The 21483-nt window shown below is 22.8% G+C and overlaps 4 protein-coding genes across 4 annotated transcripts; 2 read left to right on the top strand and 2 right to left on the bottom strand. All coding sequences in view use genetic code 6, as the record gives it.

The window, feature by feature from the left end:
- Positions 1-314: 314 nt before the first annotated feature.
- On the top strand, positions 315-5978 carry TTHERM_00913380 (E1-E2 ATPase family protein; the record flags this gene model as incomplete). Its single annotated transcript, XM_001020204.2, has 12 exons — positions 315-349; positions 655-932; positions 993-1063; positions 1366-1800; positions 2119-2402; positions 2457-2823; positions 2927-3583; positions 3749-4849; positions 4912-5205; positions 5264-5380; positions 5535-5714; positions 5766-5978. The coding sequence occupies 12 exons, from the start codon at positions 315-317 to the stop codon at positions 5976-5978; spliced, it is 4032 nt and encodes a 1343-aa protein (XP_001020204.2).
- Positions 5979-7481: 1503 nt separating this feature from the next.
- TTHERM_00913370 (cation channel family protein) lies at positions 7482-14057 on the top strand (the record flags this gene model as incomplete). Its single annotated transcript, XM_001020203.2, has 4 exons — positions 7482-9057; positions 9292-10004; positions 10127-10450; positions 10521-14057. The coding sequence occupies 4 exons, from the start codon at positions 7482-7484 to the stop codon at positions 14055-14057; spliced, it is 6150 nt and encodes a 2049-aa protein (XP_001020203.2).
- A 1604-nt stretch (positions 14058-15661) lies between these two features.
- On the bottom strand, positions 15662-16704 carry TTHERM_00913360 (hypothetical protein; the record flags this gene model as incomplete). Its single annotated transcript, XM_001020202.2, has 2 exons — positions 15662-15694; positions 15766-16704. 2 exons carry the CDS (start codon positions 16702-16704, stop codon positions 15662-15664), a joined length of 972 nt encoding a protein of 323 aa, XP_001020202.2.
- A 1683-nt stretch (positions 16705-18387) lies between these two features.
- Positions 18388-19491, bottom strand: TTHERM_00913350 (hypothetical protein; the record flags this gene model as incomplete). The annotated part of the gene is made up of 1 exon (XM_001020201.3): positions 18388-19491. One exon carries the CDS (start codon positions 19489-19491, stop codon positions 18388-18390), a length of 1104 nt encoding a protein of 367 aa, XP_001020201.3.
- Positions 19492-21483: the final 1992 nt, after the last annotated feature.

Raw genomic sequence — 21483 nt, 5'->3', positions numbered from 1 at the left:
ATAACGGTATATATACTAAAAAATGTGTAATTTATAGAAAATGAAAATGAATATACCTAAATTATTAAACAAGAATCTAAACAATAATGTATTATTTTTTAAGATAGAATTTACCAAAAATAGTAAGTAAAAGAGTGATGATTTTTTTATGAATTAAAGCCACTTCGAAAGAAAATATTAACATTTTGATTTAATATAAATTTATCAAAAAATAGCTATTTAAAAAAAAGTAAGGGTTAAAATATCATTCATTTATAGAGTTTCACAAACTTTTGTAAATATTTCAAAGCAATCAAAGTAGTTTTAGCAAATAAATGATATCAAGCCAAAATCCCCTAAAAGAGAAGCTGTAAAAAATTAATTATAATGATTAGAGTCCTTTGATCAATTGAGATGAAGTTTTTTAACTTTCATCATTAAGTTTAATTAGCAATTATCAATATATTAAATCTCAAAGGATTATTTTTTAGATTTTTAATTATAAGCCTTTTTACTTCAATTCGTTGAAAGGAAAATCTAAATGATTTATTTAGCAAGCACGAATAAGAGAGAAATTTTATTTATCTTTGAAATTGACATTAAATTTCTTGGAAATTCCAAAATTTGTTCCATTTTTGACTTAATATCTAAATAATTTATTTTTGTTTAAAAAAGTATCCCCTTTGATTAAGAAGAGAGTGCTAAAAACATAGAAAAAAAGGAAAACAGCTGCGATTTCGTTTTACCAGATGATGTTCAAGAAGAAGGCATTATTAAAAGTATTGAAGCATATGAAATCTCAAATATCAAGTTGATTTTCTCTTACTTTTTATTTGTATTTAGTGGAGGTATCTTGTACCTGTTTTCAAGATGGCAAATTAACTTCAAAATTATGATTTAAATGAAATCATGCGATTAATCAAAAGCCAGATTCTTAAAGATTACATCTGGAGGTAGTTTATGGACTAATTAAATCATTTTAATAGTATTTTTTTATAAAAAATAAAATACAGATGATGTAGAAACATTGGAAACAGTAGTGATCAAAGAAATGAATATAGACAATAAGCTTAAGGAATATCTTGTAATTATTTTAAATAAAGGTTATTTGAGTATTTACAAAGCAAATAAAATAGACTAATTTTAAATTGAATTATTAACTTTAAATTTTGATTTTATTTAATATGCCAATATGGAAATTAAAAATAGAAAATTAAATGCTAAGTTAGTTTTTTTCATTTAGAATTAATAAGAAAGTATAAATTTATAAATAAATAAATAAGAGTACATGATAAATATCTAAATATTTTAATAAGATTTTTAATAAAATTTAAGTAGCTAATTTATGCAAATTACTTAACTTAAGCAATATTTAATATAAAATAGACATTTACATTTAGATTATATTCATACTACTATGACGATTTGTAGAATTCTTTTCATCCAATATAATTTGCACTCAATAGAAAAACTAATAATGAAATTCATACTTAATATGGTAGAGGAATTAAGGATTAAGAAAGTTTGGATTAGCTTAAATCTATTTATGGACTTAACAACACCGAAATACCTGATAAAACAACAGTAAAAATACTATTTGATGAAGTGCTCTCTCCTTTCTATCTATTTTAATTATTCAGTTTTGTTCTATGGTTTATATTACCTTATTATTATTATGCTACTATTATTTTAGTTACTTCAGTTTTTTCTGCTGTAATCAATCTATTAGAAGCAAAAAATAATTACTCTAAACTTAAAAAAATGAGTTACTTTGAAACACCTGTTTATGTTTATAGATGCATTTAAGATTATATTATCCAGGTAAAATATTTTATTAAAAAAATTATTTTTTGCATTTAAATAAATATTAACACATAAATATTTTTGAAAAACTTAGATTATAAGAAAGCTAAAAATTATCAAAGAATTTATATTAAAAAAGATGTGATAAATTTTATTTGGTTTGTTTTAAAAAATTTTTTAATTAAACGTTTTTGAAAAGAAAAATTTTATATTTTTACTAAAATTATTTCTGTTAAAAATTATAATTTTAATAAAAAATTGAGTTGATAAAATATTCAATTTTAATATTTTAAAAAAATGAAATTGTTTTTTAAAATTAATTTAAATACTTAAAAGGGATAAGGGATGCTAAATATAGCATTGGAAATTATAAAGAAAAGATAGGAAATATCCTCTATTCATTTAGTTCCTGGTGATATCATAGAAATTACAGATGGTTAAATTATGCCTTGTGATGTTATTTTGCTAAATGGATCATGTATTATGAATGAATCTATGCTTACGGGAGAGTCTATTCCTATTATGAAATCTTCTTTACCATACAACAATAATTATTATAGTTCTTAAGAAGAAGGCAAGTAATCTACATTATTTGCTGGCACCAAATGTATCGAGACAAGGTAATTTATTTTTAATAATATTTTTTAATTCTTTAAATTAATAAATTTTAATAGATATTACATGAAGGGTAAGATTCCTGTGCTTGGTTTGGTTAGTCAGACTAGCTTTAACACAATGAAAGGGTAACTGGTTAGATCAATTTTATACCCTAAAAGTAACTCCTTTTCGTTTTATGTTGACTCTCTCAAATTTATTGCTTGCATGGCTGTCATGTCAGTCTTGGGTTTTATTTATTCTCTTCCAGATCAAATTTAGGGTCTCAGAGAAGGATTTGTTGATCCTAGAGACATGTTTTTGCATTCCCTCGATCTTGTTACTATAACTGTTCCTCCTGCACTACCAACTTGTCTTTCAGTTGGTATATCGTTTGCAATAAACAGATTAAAGAATCATAAAATATTTTGCATATCTCCACCAAAGGTAAAACATAAAAAAATTTGATAAAAAAATGAAATTAACAAAGAATCTATTTTTGAGAAAGAAAAAAATTAATAAAATATTTTTATAATTTAATATAATAAAGGTTAATATTTCTGGTAAAGTTACTATTATGTGCTTTGATAAGACAGGTACTCTCACAGAAGAAGGCTTAGATATGTATGGTGTTCGTCCAATTTGTTACAATTCTCCAAACAATGTAAAATTTTTAAAGCTGGTTGAAGATACTAAGGATTTAGGCAAGAATAAGAAAGTGAAATTAAGTACAATAGCTGAAGATGAGTCAATTTATGGAGAATAAAATCCTTTTTCATTTGTAGGAGATCCTGAGATAGTTTTAAAAGAATGCATGGCTAGTTGTCATGGCATTACTAGAGTAAAAGGAGAACTTATTGGTGATCCTTTAGAAGTGAAAATGTTTGAAGCTACCTAATGGGAATTAATTGAAAATGACATGGGAAAGTATGATGAATTGGTACTCGCTATTGTGCAACCTACATAAAAGGAAGAGTTATTCAACAACGATGTGAATACAATTGAAAAATCTATAATTAAGAAAACACTCCCTACATCGATTGGTATTATCAAAAGATTTGAATTTTCTTCTAAGCTTTAAAGAATGAGTACAATCGTCCGTAATTTATCAAATGATACCGACTTTTTTAGATTGCATGTCAAAGGCTCTCCTGAAAAAATCTTTGAACTTTCACGTCCATCTTCTATTCCTCATAACTTCCATAAAGTAATTTTTCACTTTTTGCTCATTCAAAACTAAAAAAATAAATTTATAAGAAATATTTAAAAGCAATAAAACTTCATTAATTCTCTTTGCTCATTTATTGCTTTTCATTTTAAAGACGCTATAGATTAAATTAATAATTAAAAAAATATTAATAAAATTAAAAAGGTACTTGACTTTTATGCTAGAAAGGGATTTAGAGTGTTGGCGTTTGGTATTAGAATGTTAAAAATGACATATAGAAAACTTTAAAAAATGGATAGGGAAGATTTAGAAAAAGATTTAATATTCACTGGCTTGCTTATCATGGAGAATAAACTTAAACCTATAACAACTGAAATTATTGATAAACTTTCTCATGCTAATATCAGAACTATTATGGTAACAGGTGATAATGCTCTGACTGCTATATCTGTGGGAAGATAATGTAATATAGTAAGATAAGACATGAGAGTATATTTTGGAGATTTGCAAGATGACCCTGATAATCCAGATGAACAATACATTGAATGGAAAGATTTTGAAATGGGTGATAAAGTTTTGGATGAAGATAACTTATAGCCTGTTGGAGGAGTTGCTTAATATTAAGAAGAAGGAGTTCCAGAAATCAAAGAAGAAAAAGAACTATTCGAAGAATTAGAAATTATTGAGCATAATGAAAAAATTATTTCTAGCAGTCGTAATAGCATAAAGAGTCCTTTTAGCGCACTTACTGGAAATAATAGGAGATCTCTCTTTAATTAACTTTAAAAGCTTAGAAAATCTGGAGGTGTCCCGTCTACTTTAGATTTACCAGATATTTTGAATCATGATGATAATAATGAAGATAAAGAAGAGCAAGGAAATGAAGAAGTACCTGAAAAAGAAGAAATGCAGGCTCTCGTTTACACAGATATTAATATGCTTGCAAAATACAAGGAACAATAAGTGCCATGGGTTAATCAAGAAGCTTTCGCTCTTGCTATAACAGGTAGAGCTTTTTCTAAGATAATTTCTGAGGCTGATTAGAGTGAGGCTAAAACTCAGTTAGCAGAAACTATGCTTCAAAGAACATAAATATTTGCAAGAATGAAGCCTGATGAAAAAGCTCAATTGCTATAATCGCTGTAAAAACTACCTTGGAAGCCAACTTGTGGTATGTGCGGAGACGGTGCTAATGACTGTGGTGCATTAAAAACTGCAGACATAGGAATATCATTATCAGAAGCAGAGGCCTCTATCGCTGCTCCTTTTACTTCAAAAGTTTAAGATATATCATGTGTTATTTCAGTAAGTGATTTTTAACAAAATTTTTTCAAAAATAATTAGCAATTCTCTAAAAATTTTTTTAGTTATTAAAAGAAGGAAGAGCTGCTTTAGTGACTAGTTTCTCGTGTTTTAAGTTTATGGCATTATATTCTATGATACAGTTTTTCACAACTACTCTCTTGTACACAGTGCAATCACTTCCAGGTGACTTCCAGTTCTTATATTGGGATGTTGTTATCATTCTTCCACTTGCTTTCTTTATGGGATTAACAGATTCTTATGATAAACTATCTAAATAAGTTCCAGGTTCTAGCTTGGTTTCCTTTCCTGTCCTTTGCTCAGTTATTGGTTAAGTTGCAATAAACGGTTTATTCTAAGTAATCCAAATATCATATGAATAATAAATAACTCATATTTACAATTTTAAAAAAATAGATTTATTTATTCTTCACACTTAAAAGTCAAAGTTGGTACTTATCTGTAAAGCAAGCTCATTCATATATTGGTGACTTAGATGAACTTGATGGTAGAAAATCTTGCTATGAATCCACGGTATTTTATTTTATCATTAATTAAATAAAAATATTTTACATTTAATTAAATTTAATTGGAAATTGGAATGTAAGCTAGCTTAAATTTATTTAATTTTTTAAATTAATAAATTAAATTCTCAATTTAATTTCTAAATTAATCTCTATAATAATAGACCTTGTTCTTCTTTACAAATTTTCAATACGTAGCAACTTGTTTGTCTTTTTCAATTGGTAAACCTTTCAAAAAGCCCTTTTACACTAATAAATATTTCACTGGGTCTGTGATAGGGATACTCTTGATTGGAATCTATGTACAACTCTTTTATGATCCCTTTACAAAATACATGCTAGATGTAAATAATTAAAAAATGTTATATGTTTTTAATTTTTAATTACCAAATTAGATATTTGACAAAGTCTAGAGAGACGATGAAGAACCTATTTCTGTGATGCCAAAATCTTGGAATTACTATTGCTTATATCTGTCTGGAATTAATTTTGTTGTCTGCATATTCTTTGAGAGGTTTGTTTTAAGGTTCTTAACATTCTTATATTTGAAAGTAAAAGGACAAAATATTAAATAAATAACTACTTTATAACCACAAAAGAAACATTGAGTGATTTTAAAATTAAATAAAATAGCTACTCTACTGTTATCTTTCTACATTGCTAAATACCTACCTACCTATATATAATATTAAAACTAGTTAAGAACTTAAAAGATATTTTTAATTTAATGTCTATAATTAATATTTATTTTACTCTTTAAATAGTTAATACAAAATTAAATTTATTTTTAAATAAAATTATTTTTTCATATTTTTCAACTTTAAATATTAAAGTAAAATTTTCAAGAATTGATTTATTCAAATTATATTTATTATTTTGAATGTAAAAAAATAATAAAAATGGCATGCTATTTTATTTGAGAATCAAGAAAATACTTACTGTACTATAATCATTCTAGAGCAACTATTAAAAATTCCAATCCAAAAACTAAAGATTTTTTTAAATAATTATTTGAATTTTTAAATTAATTTTTAAAAAAATATTTGTAAAATATAAATTTTTACAATACATATAATATATATAATTTATGGTTCTAAAAGCTAGTTAAATTATTAAATTTATTTAGCTGAATGTTTAATGAAAATTTTTTAAAGTTAATTATTCATTATCGGAGCTAATTGATGTTTGTTATCTTAATTTTTTATAGTAAAATGTAACTTATTTTTATTTTATTATTCAACTTATCATAAATTAAATTTATTTTTAAAAATAAATATGGAATATTTATCAATTGATTGAATATTTTGAAGAAAAATAAATTATTTGATAAAATTGATTTATGGTTAATTTTATTTAAATACTTACTATTGCTTCCATATTAGCTGCTGATAAAAGAATTTATAATTATGAAAACCACACAAATTTAATAAATATTGTTACTATACAATTATTCCTTGAAATTTTTGAAAAAGAATTAAATGATTTAAAATGTTAAAAAATAAAAAGTTAAGTAATTTATCAATGCATGATAACATTCATAACTTAATAAGTAAAATTTAATCATATAAGAAAAAATAAATTGATTCTAATCTATCTATACTTTACTCATTTTTATTTACTATTAATTTTACTTTCTATAAAGCTTTTCATAACTTATGAAGAGATTTAGCTTCGTTTTAACTACAGCTTTTGTTTTATTTAAACTAATTTTATAAAAAATATCATATTTTCATAATTTTTTTCAATTTTAATGTCTTATTTATTACAATTTTTATCTATTCTATTATCTTTTTTGATATTTGATAGATTGATTTACTAATTGATGAAATTTTGAAAAGAATCTAATTAAACAAAAAAAAAGTAAACAAACTCAATTATTCCATAGGCGAGAGAGAGAGCATATACTTTGATTTAGAAGTAATACTAATTAATTTGTTAAATAACTTATGTTTTTTTTCAAAAATTTTTTCTTATTAGCAAAGTAATTAAATTGACTTTATAATAATTAGTTTATTGATAAAGTATTGTACATTTGAAAGGTAATTAATTAGTCTATAAAATAAGATAGATACAAGCCAAACAAACAAGAAGGTTAAAAAATTTACAATTTAATGTTGTCAGAAAATGCCTCACTTCTTGGTATGTAAGGGCAACTTACCACAACAAATAAAGATAATATATAGACGCTGCTAACCTAGCAAAATACAGAAAGGGAAAAGGATTTAAATACTAATTAACCCATAAAAAATGAGAATCCTACAGTTATGAGTCCAAGCATAAAAAGTATTAATAAAGGAAAAAATAATTCTGATAAAAAGAATCCTCCAGCTGAAAAGCATGGTAGAATAAAGTTATCCCCGATTGAAAATATAAAATAAGATGGCGAGGGACATGAATTTACTTTAGACCAGCAAAGCAATTACTTTAAAAGTGGAAGAAAAATAAGATTAAGCATTTAATAATAGTAAAATCTTTAAGGAGGATAGGCTTAGGCTTAGGTTTAGGTTTAGGGAGCTATTTCAAATTAATCTTCAAATTTTTTGGTATCGCCATCTAATACATTTCTGAATAAAGAAAATGAAGAGACTTAGCATATGATTGACGCTAAGCTCATTCTAGAAGGAGGGTAAACTTCAAGAGCATTCATTTAAAAGAATGATTCAGATATTTATTAGTAGAAATAAGGTAATCATGTAATTTAAGAAGAAACCCCTAATATTTTAGTCAATACTCAATCAGTTAGATCAATTCCAAGTTTTATGGAGAAGCTAACTTTAAAATCAAAGACAAAGACATTTTCTTCCTTTTTGCCAACAATATTTAGCAAATAAGGTGGATTATAGAAGTTAAGCACCATAGTTCCAGAAAAAAGTGTTGAATCTAATTTATCTAAAATGGTAAGGTTTGTGAAACTGAAGAAACAAGCAGTTGAAATGAAAAGATTCTTTGTAAAGTCATAACATTACAAAAACATTATGACTCAATTCAGCAATCCCTTTTTTAAAATTTTAGATGATCTAAGTGCTAATTCGATTGACAATAGCAATACTACATATTTCTTCCTCCATCTAATTAGAAATCTTAAATTGTATTAAATCTTAGTTAAGTTAATAAAATATATTCCGGTAATAGAGCCATCAAGTAAATTTAAGTTAGTATGGGATTTATTAATTGGAACTGTTTTTATGACTTACTTTTTTATAATCCCTATACATGTTGCTATTAATGTTTCTATCCATGATCTCATTACTCCTTATGTAGGTTACACTTTACACTTAATGATGCTAATTGATATTCTTTTTTCTATGGTGACAGGATATTTTGAAAAAGGAGTTAATGTAAACAACAAAAAAAAGATTTTTATTTATTATATAAAATATTATTTCTGGAGTGATGCAATAGCTTAAATTCCCCTTTTAATTAGTGAGTTAGGCAACTAAGATTCTTAAGTGGAAAAGGTATTTGTCCTGCTCTTCTTCGTAAAACTTAGGAACTTTTAAAAGATTTTCAGAAAATTTGAAGACAGCTTTCATCTCACTCCAAAAACTTCTAATATTATATCTCTTATAAAGCTTATTCTTAACATTTTGTTTTTTTCCCATATTTTTGGATGCATTTGGTTGTTTATCGGTCTCTAAGAATATCACTTAAATCAAAATAATTGGATGCGAAAAATTGGCATGGAAGGTATTTTCTTAATTTATTTTAACTTCCTAAATTTTATTAAAATTGAATTCTATTTATTTTAAAACAAAATTAATTATTCAAAAAAAATTAAAAAAGATTATCGAAAATTATAAAAATCACTAATTACTGAATTAATAAATTTTATGCAAAAAAATGAATAATTAAAAAACAAGTTATTTATTTAAGAAAATAATTATTTTTTAAAGGTTTATTTATGAAATAATTTTAAAAAAGATGATATATGGGCGAATTAATATATAGCTGCATATTATTTTTCTACAGTTACTATGATCACTGTAGGGTATGGCGATATTGTTCCATCAAATAATTTTGAGAGAGTTGCAAGTGTTGGCACTATGCTTATATCATGTGTTATTTTTGCTTACACAATCAGTTAAATTGGTTAAATTTTCTCTGATTTATTTTCATAAGATAGATAAATGAAAGAATTCTTCTATATCATTAATGACTATATGGACAATAAGAATATTAATTTCTCTTTGCAGTACAGGATTAGAGAATATTTAGATTACTACTGGAGAGAGTAAGACCAAAATAAAAGTGACTTAGAAAAAAAAATTATTGATTCATTAAGTGATAATTTGCGTGAAAAACTTATGGTCGAAGCAAATAGAATAGTTTTTAAGGATTACGGTATTTTCAGTGCTAACTTCAATAGCTCAATTATTCTTAAAATGATTCCCATCATTTAGATACTACATACTACACCAAATTAAATTATCTTTTCTGAAGGATAGTCAGATGATGATATGTTTATTTACTTTGTAGAAAAAGGGAAGGTTGAAATTTGTCGAGAATATAACTCAGAAAACAACGAAGGAGAAAAAATTTATAAAAAAATTGTTAGTTTAGGACCTGGAGCATGTTTCGGAGCATGGAGTTTTTTTACTAACTAGGATCGTAAAGAAATGGCTAGGAGTTTAGAAGTAAATAATGCAATTAATCATAACTTTTTGAATTAAATTCTCAATAAAAATTTCAGACAGACTTATTAAGTTTTATTTACAAATCAATTTAATTAAATTAATTTTAAAAAAATTAAATTAAGTTTTCAAAACTGTTAATGATCAGAAGATCTGATTTCTTGCAATTAATTTCAGATATGCCTTAGGAAATGGAGAAATTTAACAATATTAAGGATGCTATTATATTTGAAAATAACCAGGAGTTTTTAGAAGTGAAATGTCAGTGCTGCTAGAGTTACAATCATGAAATATAACATTGCCATTACTTTCATTACTCGCCTGATAGATATATAATAATAAAAAAAGATAATAAAAAGTATTTGTATTAGCATAGAGATTCTAAATTCTATAGAAAGAGGATAGTCACTTTTGGGTACTTCACATCTTCAAAAGAATAAAATATAGCAGTAAGATTTTTTATATTTTAAAAAATTCCTTATTTTTAAATTTATTTTCATTAATAAAATAAATAATTAGGCAGAAAAATGGAGGAATTAAAACACAGAAACTATGGATTATTATTATTAGTAATATTTGATGTTTGATGAACTTTATGGCGAAGATTTTTCATAAGATGATGAATATGATGAAGATGCTTTAAAGTACAATAGCAGCGAAGATAGTGTCAATGAAAATGATGAGGAAGATACTGAAACTTACTATGATGAAGATAATAGTGTGAGTATAAATAGCAAAAAAAGTAATAAAAAAAAATACGATTCTGTAATTAATGAGGAAGGAGAAAATGAGTAGAATTCATCCTACTAAATTTAAAAGAATAACACGATATCATAAATGAATTAAGAACTAAATATGTCTATAGTTAACTCAACTGAAATACAAGATGTAGGCTAGTACGCTATGCAAAAAAGCTACTAAAATCAAGAAGTCGAAGAAGATTAAGATCATGTTAGATAAAGAAAGAGATAAATTACTAGTATTTTTAACAAAATGCACCTTTCTAAGCTTGTAGAATAAGATGAATCTTTACCTTCGTAAAATAATATAACTTCTGAAAAAGGTTCTTCGGGATTAAACACTAGAAAGTTTGATAAGATTCTTAATTCACTTGGTTAAGAGACTCGTGATGAATGCTAGAGATCGCCAAATATAATCCAAAAAAAGAATGATAGTAATTAGTAAAGTAACAGAAGTATTAAGATGGAGTAGAGTATAACAGGTAAAAATAATAATGAAAATCTTAATAGCTCTGATGCTAACATAATTAAAAGAGCTGGATTTAAGCAGTTAACAGTAATGACAAACTCAGATTTAGGAAGTATAAGAACAATTAATAAAATACCTATTGCTACTAACTTATCTCCTAAAACATTAAAAAAACAAGGAACTCTATAAATGCATGATAGAGAAATGTCTATAGGTTGCTTTTCTGATTAAGAATAATCTCCTCAGCTTTTATTCATAGCTGATTTAGATAATTTTGATCTAAGTAAAAAATCTAGCAAGCAAGAACCTGGAAAAGATCGTTTAATATTAGATTCAAGAAACTAAATTGATGATTTTAATATAGAAAAAGAAGAAAAAAGCACCACAAAAAACACAGGCTAGATAATGAAATAGCCTAGAGAAATAATGGATAGTTAGCAACAAAATATTTCTAGCAAATAAAATTAATAGCAAAACTTAATACCAAACATCAAAGAATTAGCTTTAAAAAATTAAGAAAGCAGCAACAATCCTAGGAAGATTAAAAAAGAAAAAAGTGTTAAAATTAATAGTTTGAATGAAGAAGGTTTGAAAAGAAAAAGCTCTTAAAGGTCATAAACTCTAATATCAAATTCCTAATCAGAAATAAAGAGCTCTAAAAGGATATCGTTTTCGAACATAGCAGATGGCTTTAACTAAGATATTAACAGTAAAAGAAGAAAATCAAACAAATCAAAAGACTTTAATGAATTATTTTAAAAGGCTTCTGAAAATTAAAATAAATTACCTTAAGAATAGCAAAGTCCTCTTAAGAGACGAAAAGAAGATCAATTGAGCAGAGAAAGAAGAAAAAGCAGAACTTCTCAGAACGGGCTTGAAATGATTAGAAACATTACTCTAACTGAGCAGATGATTTAAAATGAAATCATGCCTAATTCAGATAAAAATAAAAGAAAATCATGCCAAAATAGATTTGGAGAATACGAAATCAAGCACTCAGAAATTCAAAATACATTCTCTCCTAGCATTAAAAGGAGATCGATAGAAAAAATTGAAAATCTTAGATCTTAATCATTTAAGAATTTAGGAATATTTGCATCAAAAAGTGTAAATAACTAAGTTGGAAAATAAGGAATTTCTATGGTATAAAGCCATCAGCCTTAAAAATTAATTCATTTAATTTAAAATTAAGAAAACTCTGAAAATGGCAAATATTTTAACAATTAAGGTAATTAACAAATTATAAATTTAAATAAAAATGGAAAAAAAATAAGTAGAATTGGTTAAAACCTTATTAATCTCCATTAGAATGAGGCTCAATTTGAGGATATTAATCATGACAAAAATATTCAATCAAATAAGGATTACAAAGATAGCTAAGTATCTGAAGAGTCTACTCCTTACGGAGATCACGATGATAAAGGTAAAAAGAAAGCTATGCATTCTAAAGATAAATAAAAAGGAAAGCTTCCTTCTTAATCCAGCTTTAAGAAAAATAAAACTAACATGACGACATAAGACACATAGAATTTATCCCCTTCTGCAAGAAACCCAAATTTCTTATTTCCTGGAGCAAAAAATTAGAAACAAGATGTGAATTCTCCCTTAAGCCCAATGCCATCTCCAAGATAAACTTCACATGTTGTCAAGAATAATGTTTTAAACTTTATCTAAAAGGCGAAGATTGCTAGCTAATTAAATAGAAGCAATAATGAAAGTATTAGCTCCTAATAGAAAAGCAGACAAGGAGACCAATCACCAACATCAGCTATCAGCATAAAAAAATAGCAGTTGCACAACATGAATTTGATAAATAAGATAGAATCTCAAGAAGAATTCAATTTCTTGCAGAGAAAGAATTTGATAGATCAGTAAAATATCTTAAATTAAAGAAAACACAGTGGAAATGGAGTAAACATGGCAAATTCTATTTCTCAATTCAGATAAAATTATTTAGGAGTCGGGAAAAGTGGTTTCAAAATGAATGAGATGGGAACTCCGCTTATGAAAGGAAGTAATGATACTATCAAAAATACACACTCTTAATATTAAAAGCAGTATTCAAATATAAAATTGCAGCTATTGCCTTAACTTAGCAGTAGTAATTATGACCAATAAATGCTGAATAACAATAATCTTATAAACATAGTTCCTATTAGCAATTAGTCTACTTAATTTTAAAACCTTCAAGGCAGTAATCTTTAATTACAGCAATTATAGTTGTAAAACTAATCAGAAAGTGCCAATTATTAGTAAAATGAAAACGATTTAGAAACACTATTCACAATCATGTCTTTTGATGAATTAAAATAATTTTAGCATTACTTCCCTAAAGGAAATTATCTGAGAGTAATTGCAAAGGCTAACAAAATTATTGGAAAATAATTTTCTAAACTCATAAAAGCTTTAAAAAAATAAAAAGCAAACAAATAACGCAAAGATGATTAAAATATCAAAGAAAATAGAAGAGGATCGTACTTGTAGAAAAAATAAATACTGTAAAAGAAGAAATCAAATGGATTTGAAACTCCTAATGTAGGCAAATAAAATACTAAAAATAGAAGTGGTTCAGATGAAAAAATAGGAACAAGAAATAGAGTAAATAGTTTTGCCTTAAACCGCAACAATCTAGAAGAGAGCTAGTATTCTTAGGGTAGTGACCTAAATAATAACAAACATAGCTAAAAAGATAGTCCTTAATCAAAAGAATTTATACCAATTAAACTTAATTCTGAAATTATAGATAAAAATATACAAAATATAGTAAATTTAGCATAGTTTGACAGTAAAAAAGCCCTGTCACCGATATAAAAATCTATTTTTAATAGGTAAAACCCTTAATTTTGATATACTAAACAAAAAAATTGAAAATCACTGACAAACAAAATCTAAAATAAATATGACCTAAATTATGATTATAATAATAAATAAAAATTAATTATAATAATAAGAATAATTATTCTATATAAATTTTAATAAATTTCTTCAAATTAATTTATGAGGCAATTTTAAATTAAATAAAACTAATTTATTTATTAAATATTTTTATCATTAAATATTCCTAAACGTATTTTTTAACTCAAAAAAATTTAATTTATTTTGGAAAATTAAAAATATTTATAATCAAATCAACAAATTTTAAACATTAAACTTTCAATAAATATAAATTCAATAATCAATTTATCTTAATTCTGTGTTTTAATTTATTAAATTAACCTTTTATAAATTAATTAAATGTTTTAATCAGTTACTATTATTAATCATCTCATATTTATTGTATTCCAACAAAATTTACTTTTTTACTTATTTTGTTTTAATTATTTAGTTTCTTTTGGTTCAATTATTTCAGGATTTTGTTTATAATTTTTAGATTATTTTAAGAAGAAGAATGATAATTATTTTCTCTATAAATACAAATTTATGTTAAAAAAAATATTTTTTGATTCAGAGCAATTCAGATTGCTAGTAATAAACTTTAGATCAGCTATGTTCTTCTAATTTTCATATGATTATATTTTTAACTAATCTTTTATTATTTTTATGAAATAATTTAGTTTTAATTCATAAAATAAAATCAGAAAGTTAGAATTCATCAGTAAAATTTATTAAAATGTAAATAATAATTCTAGCAATGTTGGCTATAATTGGTTTGGCTACTGATAATGGTTTGATATTGTGGATAGCAGGACGTAAATTAATGAGTTGTACATTACTAAGAGAGATGGTTTTTTTGTTCTAAATATTATTTCTTAAACTTTTTCATAATCATCTCATTTTCAATTTTTAATAAATTAACATATTAATTAATAGATAAAAATTAAAAGAAAATATTTTTAAGCTTAGCTTTTGATCATAATTAAATAATAATAAAGTGTAAAAATGAATTAAAATGTTACTTAACTTTTTAGATTAGAAAAATTATCTCATTTTGCTTTTATCAAATACCAAAAAATGATTATCAATCTAATTTAATTAATCACCACCTTTTTTAATTAAAGATAAAATGTATTAAATTTATTAGATAATTTATTTTCATTCTTAAAAGGAGTATGAATCAATCAATGTTCATTTTTATCATTTTAAATTTAAGGAAATTTTTATTCAACATATATTTTTTTAATTTACAAATAATATATATATAAATGTTGATCTTAATCTATATATAATAAAGAAAAGCAAATATTATTAAATGAAATATTAATTAATTCAGTTAGAATTTATTTGATTAAGCGAAGCAAGCTTATTTATTTTTTAATTTATTTAAATTAATATATTTTAAGAAAGAAAATAATTTTATTTTTATTAATTTATTATTATCCTTTCAATCATCTTCTAATTCAATTATTTCTGTTTGATCTTCATCTTCTATTTTTATGTATTAATGTTAAACCTTATTATCTAATTTATTTACGCTATTAGCATTTAACTGATTTGGGTTATTTAAATATTAGTCATTATTAATACCCATTTATTAAGGATTTTAACTATTATATATAGTTTACATAAGTTTTTAACTTTACATATCAAATAATTGAAATTAGAGTTAATAGATTACTTTTATGTATTCTATGATCTATAATTCTTTTAGATTGCTCACTTTATCTTTTTGACCGAGCTATGTATCTTTTAAATTGAGCTATATCTTTAGTTGATTAAGCTCAGAATGAAGATTTTTTATTTGTTCTAACAAATCTTCTTTTTGACTTTAATTTGGCAAACCATGTTACTACTAAAGCTGATAATTAATTTTAATCTCATTTGCATTTTTATTATTTATTGTAATTTAATTCTAATTATTTGTAGTTGCTGCTTCATTACTATGTTTGCTGTCAGAATCTTCATCTATTAAATTAGAGCTGTTTTCTTTCTTTAGATTCTTATTAATTTTATTTTCTAATGCTTTTTCTTAAATTACAGATCCATGCAATTCTTCTACTTAACTTTAATTAGTACAAGATTTTAGTGAAGTAGGTCGATCTTATACCTCTTCAGATTTTTACTGTTAGAGTTTGTTATCTTAGTATTTAATTGTACTTTAGATGATTTAGTTTTGGTTTATTCTGTCATTTTTTTGGTAGAAATGAACAAATTTATAATCCCTAAGATTTTCATAATCATCACTTAAATTTATTTAATCATTAACTTTAACTATCCTGCATTATAGATTCATAGGTTATTAATTTAAATTACAAACAGCGTATTTAAAGTTGTCTGCATTAAAATATTTTTTACTAAAAGATAGAAACTTTACTTTTCTAGCTATTCTCATTAGATCATTTGATTAGAGCTTCATAACATAGCAACAGTTGTCTTATATTTGGTCTAATTTAGGAAATTCTTCTAAAAGAGTCAATTATTTATTAGAAATACTCTCAACGCATTTTTAAAATATTGAAATGTAGAACTTAGCTAATTCTTTTTCATTATCGAAATGAATATTATAAAAAGGCAGTTTTTCAGATATTCTTTATTATTTATAAGCTTCTTTATTCATTCTTAATTTTTCTATTCTTTTTAAGTTTGTTTTTTTGCTTCCTTTTTTTTTGTTAGAATTTTTTATGAATTTAATTATTTATAAACCAAATAAAAAAACCACTTTTAATATCTCTCTTTATGAACTAGACTTTTCAATTCTTTATATTAAAAAAGTCAGAAAAATACTTAATTTTCTATTCTTTAAAGAAAACAATGCAAAATCATATTACATTTTCCATAATTTTTTGATTTGAAAGTAATTTGATAATGAAATGAATTGTAATTAAAAAAAAGAATAAATCTATATTATAACATTATCAGCTTTATTCTAATTCATAATTATTTTTATGATCAGAATCTTATAATGAACAATTGTTATTGTAGATGCTAATTAATTAAAATAGATAAATATTAAATATCTCAATAATAATTGTCTTTTCTTTATTTGAGATAAAACTTTTTTATTTATTTATTTATTTATTTATTTATCTATCTCCCAAATTGTATAATTATTAACAAAATAAGTCTTTTTATTAAATTGAAGTAGAATTCCTAATTTACTTAAATTCATTAGAACAAATGTTTTACTATATAATAAATATAATTAAATATATTTTGCTTGCGTAAAGAAAAAAAGAAATAAATTTCTTATAGGCAAACTAAAAGAAACTATTTTTTATTCCATATTTTAAATATTTCAAAATAAAATATTTAAATACTTAGCATTAAATCAAACTAAAATGTAGGATAAATAATTAAAATTTATAAATTATTTATTTATTAGAAATAAATCAAAGTATTTATTTATTAGAAATAAATCTAAGTATTTATTTATTAGAAATAAATCTAAGTATTTATTTAGTGTCTCAAATTTAAGTAAAAACTCTTTTATTTATAACAATTTGTTATCAAAAAAGTAGATATTTATTTATTATGAAATAACAGAATTAAAAATAGTAATAATTAGAATTAATTATTATCTATTCCGATTTTAAAAATTGTATGTATTTTTATGTATTTTGACTTTTTTTTTTTTTTTGTTTTATGAAAAATAATTTTTGAATGAAAAATATCCATTCAAAAATGAATGAGTCCCTGATGTGACCCCCCATTTTTTGTTCTAAATATTATTTCTTAAATTCTTTCAAACTTATTTTCACTTTTTGATAAATTAATATCTTAATTAATAGATACAAATTAAAGGAAAATATTTATAAGCTTAGCTTAATGATCATAATTAAATTATAAAAAAGTGTAAAAATTAATTAAATGTGACTTAACTATTTAGGTTAGAAAAATTAGGTCATTTTACTTTTATCAAATACCAAAAAATGATTATCTATCTAATTTAGTTAATCACCACCTTTTTAAGTTAAAGATAAAATGTATTAAATTTATTTGATAATTTATTTTAATTGTTCAAAGGAGTATCAATCAATGTTCATTTATATCATTTTAAATTTAAGGTAATTTTTATTCAACATATATTTTTTAATTTACAAATGATACAAATAAAAATGTTGATCTTAATCTATATATAATAAAGAAAAACAAATATTAATAAATGAAATATAATTAGTTTAGTTAGTTAGAATTTTATTTTGATTAAAAGCAAAGCAAATTTATTTATTTTTTTAATTTATTTAAATTAATATAATTTAAGAAAGAAAATAATTTTATTTTATAAAATATTATTATCTTTTCAATCATCTTCTAATTCAATTATTTCTGTTTGATCATCATCTTATACTTTTATTTATTTATTTTAAAACTTATTATCTAATTTATTTAAGCTATTAGCATTTGGGTTATTTTTATAATGATCACTATTAATGCCTATTTATAAAGGATTGTAATTATTTATATCGTCCAAAGATAATAGTCTTTATCTTTACATATTTAATTATTGCATTTAGTGTTGTAAGATTATTTATTACTAATCTAAGAGCTACATATCTTTTTGCTTGATCAAATAAAGAAGATTTTGTATTATTGCTGACTAATCTTCTTTTTGATTTGGATTTGTCAAACCATGTTACTACTAAAGCTGATAATTACTTTAAATATCATTTGCATTTTTATTATTTATTGTAATTTAATTCTAATTATTTGTAATTGCTGCTTCATTACTATCTTCGCTCTCAGAATCTTCATCTATTAAATTAGAGCTGTTTTCTTTCTTCAGATTCGTATTAATTTAATTTTCTAATTTTTTTTCTTAAATTACAGATTCATGCAATTCTTGTACTTAACTTTTATTGATACTAGATTTTTGCGAAGTAGGTCGATCTTATACTTCTTCAGATTCTTACTATTAGGATTTGTTATAATAGTATTTAATTGTACTTTTGATGCTTTATTTTGGGTTTTTTTTGTCATCTATTTGGTAGAAATGAACAAATTTAAAATCCCTAAGATTTTCATAATCATCACTTAAATTTCTTTAATCATTAACTTTAACTATTCTACATTATAGGTTCTTTTGTTAGAATGTTAAATTACCAACAACGTATTTAAAGTTGCCTGCATTAAAATATTTTTTACCAACAGATAGAAACTATACTTTTCTAGCTATTCTTATTAGATCATTTGATTAGAGTTTCATAACATAGCAACGATCGACTTATATTTGGTTTAATTAAGGAAATTCCTCTAAAAAAGACAATTATTAATTAGAAATATTCTCAACGCATTTTTAAAATATAGAAATGTAGAAATTAGCTAATTCTTTATCATCATCAAAATGTATATTTTTAAAAGCCAGTTTTTCAGATATTGGTTATTATTTATAAGCTTCTTTATTCATTCTTAATTTTTCTTTTTTTTGTAAGTATGTTTTTTTGCTTCTTTTTTGTTAGAATTTTTTATTAATTAATTATTTATTCAATCAAGTATTATTTCCACTTTTATTATCTCTATTGATGAACTAGACTTTATAATTCTTTATATTAAAAAAGAGAGAAAAACACTTGATTTTCTAATATTTAAAGAAAACAAAGCAAAAATCATATAATATTTTCCATAATTTTTTTGATTTGGCGGTAATTAATTTGATAATGAAATGAATTATAATCAAAAAAAGAATATATCTTTATTATAACATTAGTAGCTTTATTCTCATAATCATATTTATGATCAGGAGTCGCGTAAAAAGTCTTATAATAAACAATTGTTGTTGTAGATGCTATTTAATTATAATAAATTAATATTAAATATCTCAAAAATAAAAGTCTTTTATTTATTTGAGATAAAACTCTTTTATCTAATTATCTCTTTTCTCGCTAATTGAATAGATTATCAAAACAATTCTTTTTATTAAATTGAAGTATAATTCTAAATTTCCTTCAATTAATTAGAACAAATTTTTTACTACATAATAAATATAATTAAATATATTTTGCTTGCTAAAAGAAAATAAGAAATAAATTTCTTCTAGGCAAACTAAAAGAAACTATTTTTTATTCCATATTTTAAATATTTCAAAATAAAATATTTCAATACTCAGCATTAAATTAAACTAAAATTTTGGATAAAAAATTTAAATATATAAATTATTTATTAGAAATAAATCTAAGTATTTATTTAGAGTCTCAAATTAAATAAAAACTCTTTTATTTATAGCAATTTGTTATCAACTAGATATTTATTTATAATGAAATAATAGAATTATAAATAGTAATAATTAGAATTAATTATTAAATTTAGATTTTAAAAATTGTAAATATACACAAAATTAATTATTAAAAATATAAAAAATAAAAAATGAAAATATTTTGAGCTTGATTGAATAAGAATTGTTTAATATTTCAAATTTTAAATAAAATTAAAATAATTATTCTTATTCTAATAAAAATATCAAGATAATTATTTTTAAAATTTAAATCAAACATAAATTTCATTTCAATTAAAAGTTGGGTAAAATAAATTTTTAAATAAACATTTTAAACTATTAAATATTGAATGTTAAAAATTAAGGAGTTGCCATTAAAAACAAAAAAAATATTCTGATTGAATTATATAATTAAACATAATAATTTATTAATATTAAAAAGGTAGAAAGCTTGAATTTGCTTCTTAATATCAAAATTTAATAAAACAAAAAATATTAAAGAAAATAGTCTATTCAAAAATACTCTCAAATTAAAGTGATATTTTTTCTTATTTTTAACTATATTCCTATATATTTAATAAATATCTTTACTCTTTTCTTAATTAAAATATATCATCTCCCTTCATTCATTATTCATTAAAGTTTAATATTTTAATGCACGAAACTATACCTAACGCTAACTTGAGACTATTTATTTTGAAATTAAATATTTTATTTATTCCACTTAGTAAATTAAATTTATTAGCTTCTGTTTTAAATTCTTATTTATCTTTTATTGTTTTATAATAAATAAACTATTAATCTTTATTTTCTTAATTAGATCTTTAAGCTATAATGTCAATTATATGTTGCATACTGAATGTGAAAAAATATATGTTAATATAAAAAAACACATAATAGCATTTAGTTATGTATCAATATATTAAATTTATTCTAACTTTTAAATGTACTTAGTTATAAATTTTATGTTTGTTTTGATAAAAATAGCTTTCTGAAGATCATTAATAACAAATAAATTATGGTAATTAACAATTTATCTTATATTTTTGGATTAAAAATTCATTCATTTTTGTAATTAATATTTTTAATACGCTATTTAAAACAGATTTTTGTTGACTTGATAGCTTTTATAAAATACTTAGTAAAAATTTATATCAAGTAATCTATTTTACATTTAATTATTTTGAT

Source organism: Tetrahymena thermophila (genome assembly GCF_000189635.1).
Source record: "Tetrahymena thermophila SB210 genomic scaffold scf_8254576, whole genome shotgun sequence".
Lineage (NCBI taxonomy): Eukaryota > Ciliophora > Oligohymenophorea > Hymenostomatida > Tetrahymenidae > Tetrahymena > Tetrahymena thermophila.
This window is presented reverse-complemented; position numbering and strand designations above follow the sequence as displayed.